At 53.4% G+C, this 3,320-nt stretch overlaps 1 protein-coding gene across 1 annotated transcript; it reads left to right on the forward strand.

Annotated features, from left to right (window-relative positions):
- Positions 1–1,556: 1,556 nt before the first annotated feature.
- On the forward strand, positions 1,557–3,092 carry Nkx3-1 (NK3 homeobox 1). Its single transcript, XM_055609530.1, has 2 exons — positions 1,557–1,857; positions 2,689–3,092. Exons 1-2 carry the CDS (start codon positions 1,557–1,559, stop codon positions 3,090–3,092), a joined length of 705 nt encoding a protein of 234 aa, XP_055465505.1.
- Positions 3,093–3,320: the final 228 nt, after the last annotated feature.

Consider the following 3,320-nt stretch of genomic DNA (forward strand, 5'->3'; position numbering starts at 1 on the left):
AAAGAAATAGACCCTGTTAGGTTCTCCCTCTTCCTTTCTCTTAGCCTGCCTCCACATCACTGAGCAGGCACGGCTGTCCTGCTGAATAAATACACAGGCATTATCTTCGTCTGGATGGACAGTATATGGATCACTTGTAGCTACTCTTATACATATACAGTTGATTCTACAGCTCCGCTTACAAGTGGAACCAACCTGTGACCAGAATGAAAACAGGTTTCCAGGTCAGGGAGAATGGGGCCAGGAAAGGAGGGGAAACCCAGCCTCTACAATCCCTAGGCCCTCAAAGATCTGAGAACCTCTCATTGGGCTCTGGCTCTTATAGGCCCAAAGTACCTCCCCCAGGTATCACCCTTGGGGTGGGGAGGCAGCATTTATGTGCGGGCCTTGGAGAGAGGGGGACTCACAGCACGTACACACACACACACACACACACACACACACACTATAAATAAATAAATAAGATAAAAAGATGCTATCATGAGGGCCATTAGGGGTGTTATTTTTGCAATTCTCAATGCACCTGGAACTGTCTCAAAAGTATATTTCATTTTTAAAGGAAAATAAGTCTAGGTAAAATGCAGAGGAAAGCCAGCTTCTCTGAAGGCTTTCTGGTTATTTATCTCAATTTCCTTCAGCATTTGCTGTGTCCTTAACAACCTGCTCCCCTTTCTTTCTCCTCAGACTCACAAAGTACCATTCTGAGCAGATTCCAGTGCCTTAGATCACAGACAGACACTAGTTGCAAAAAATAAATAAAAAAAAAGCAGTAACAACCAAAAACATCAGTGTAGGTTTTCCTCGTTTCCACCGAATGTTAGTATTTTAACGCATCCCTCTCTTTTATCAGGTGTGTACTATTCACCAGTCCATAGCGTTGTTCTGAACCACCCGAGTGACCCTTGACTAGGCATAGGGAGGGAGCCTGGGCGTGAGTATTCATTTCTTTTTTCAGCTTGTTTTGGAACTCTATAGAGACCAGGCTGGCCTCGAACTCACAGCACCGCTCTTCCTGTCTCCACCTCCCTTCGCTGGGATCAAAGATGTGCACCACCCACATCCAGCTTGAGTGTTTAATTTTTAAGAATATTCTTTCCTGGGGTCACAGTGCGCGGTCAGCTCAGCAAATGCGACATTCTCAGACTAGTTTGACCTCCCCTGTTAGATTTTTTTTTTTTTCTTGCTGTCCAGATGTGTCCAGCTGGGACTCCAGCGTGGGGCCAGCGAGCACCTGGCTGCCAGACCCAGGACCGCCTTGGCCTCAGTAGATGTGGCTTTGTCACCGATCTCTCTTAAGAGCTACTCGAGGGTCCTCCTCATGGCGATTACAGCCGGGGTTTGGGCGTTTGTGGCGAGAGGGAAACCAGGAAAGGCAAGGGCTCAGCAAGGAAGGACTCCCACTTCGGGCTCGCCTCTTCTCGGTCACCTGGAGCCCGCGGCAGCCAATCGAGGCGCAGCCGTGTCCCCACGGCCAATGGGCGGGCGGCGCGGCGCTCCCCACGGCTATAAGTGCGCGCGGCCGGCCGCAAGCAAAAGCGGCGCGCAGCGGAGGCGGGATGCTCAGGGCGGCGGAGCCCCGAGCGGCCCGGGTGGAGGCTGGTGGCCGCGGTCCCTGGGCAGCGCCGCCCACGCAGTCCAAGCGGCTCACCTCATTCCTCATCCAAGACATCCTGCGAGACCGCGCGGAGCGGCGCGGGGGACACGCGGGCAGCCCGCAGCGCCAGCGCCAGTGCCAGCGCCAGCCGGACCCTAGGAGGAGCCCCGAGCTAGAACCCGAGGAAGCAGGAGGTCGCGGGGCTCTGGGGGAGCCCCGGCCCCGGCCCAGCCCCGCAGAGACGCCGGCTCAGCCCGAGTCAGGTAAGCGGAGCAGACCTGGGGATGGGCACGCTGCACAGGAGAGGACAGGCTGATGGCCCCGAGCTCCGGATGTGGGGGGCCATGGCCACAGGAAGGACCTCCCCGCCCTGGGCACTGAATTACCTTGGACGTCAACCCTGAGGGCAGCTAACAACTTTGCCATCTGCTTGACTCTTTTCCAGCGGCTCTGGCCAGTTACCACTGGGCTCCGAATATTAATATTCATAAGTCAAGCCCACCCCCGGGCTCCTTTCGCGGCTCCATTCCCAAACCATAAAATAATGGATGTTCCTTTAGGTCTTTATAAATAGCGTCAAGTCAGCTTTTGTTCCCCCTTGCTGCCCTTCCCCCCCCCCCCCCCCGCCCCGCCACTAGTCTCCACCACCCCCCCCTCACTTCTCATACTGGTAGCTGAGAGGGAGTTACAAAAAGTGCTGAAAGAAGACGTATTATTGGTCACCAGGCCAGACCACCTGGCTCATCCCTACAAGCCTCAGTCACCCGCTTAAATGTCCCCATGATGCCCCTGTCTTCCCTGTTCGCCTCTCTCTTCTACATACATCCGGGATCCGGGTTTCACCGACATAAAACAACAAGGCAGAAAGTTCCAACTGTAAAACGCAAAGACCTAAGCTTAATTCCCACTGGTCATTAGAAAAACGGAGTATATAGTTTTGCTACCTACTTCCTCCGGGTAGTTCCTTGCTCGTGTGAAAAAAAAGTTAAATGTATCCAGCAGGACACTGAGCTTGGCAGAAAAAAACAGAAAGGTGGCTTGAATTCCAGGCTAACGTGTAACTTTTTTTTCTTCTCTCCTCTGCTCTTCTCCAGATGGACATTTTGAGACTTATGTGTTGGACTGTGTGCACACTCCAGGAGACTTGTCAAGCGTCCCCCAGGTCACCAAGCAGCCGCAGAAGCGGTCCCGCGCTGCCTTCTCTCACACTCAGGTCATTGAGTTGGAGAGGAAGTTCAGCCATCAGAAGTACTTGTCTGCCCCTGAAAGGGCCCACCTGGCCAAGAACCTCAAACTCACCGAAACCCAAGTGAAAATATGGTTCCAGAACAGACGCTATAAGACAAAGCGGAAGCAGCTGTCGGAAGACCTGGGAGTCTCCTTGCCCGTCCTGAAAGAAGACAGCCTGTCCAGCACCTCACTGGTCTCCATGTATACCAGCTACCCCTACTACCCCTACCTTTACTGTCTGGGCAGCTGGTGTCCAACTTTCTGGTAACAACAGCTCAGATGACAACTGTGTAGATCAGAAACTGCCTTCCCCCGGGGGGTTCTGGGAAAAAGCCAGAGTGGCTGAGGTCACGGAGTCGGGAGCAAGGAGTGTGCACAAACCGTTAGGGGTTCCCAGGGAATACTCCAGTTCTTCTCTGGTGGTTCCAGCGAGAGGTCTGGGGCAGCTATTTTAGTCTCTAGTCACAGTTTCATGTGTTCTGTAGGTCACTGCTGT

This window comes from Psammomys obesus, unplaced genomic scaffold, assembly GCF_907164565.1.
Source record: "Psammomys obesus unplaced genomic scaffold, mPsaObe1.curated_primary_1811, whole genome shotgun sequence".
Classification (NCBI taxonomy): domain Eukaryota; kingdom Metazoa; phylum Chordata; class Mammalia; order Rodentia; family Muridae; genus Psammomys; species Psammomys obesus.

What these genes read in the sequence shown, in the direction of transcription:
- Nkx3-1 (XM_055609530.1), top strand. Translation starts at nt 1,557, where the DNA reads ATGCTCAGGGCGGCGGAGCCCCGAGCGGCCCGGGTGGAGGCTGGTGGC. An exon ending in GCCGGCTCAGCCCGAGTCAG is followed by an intron (nt 1,858 to 2,688) that starts GTAAGCGGAGCA and finishes GCTCTTCTCCAG; the next exon opens with ATGGACATTTTGAGACTTAT.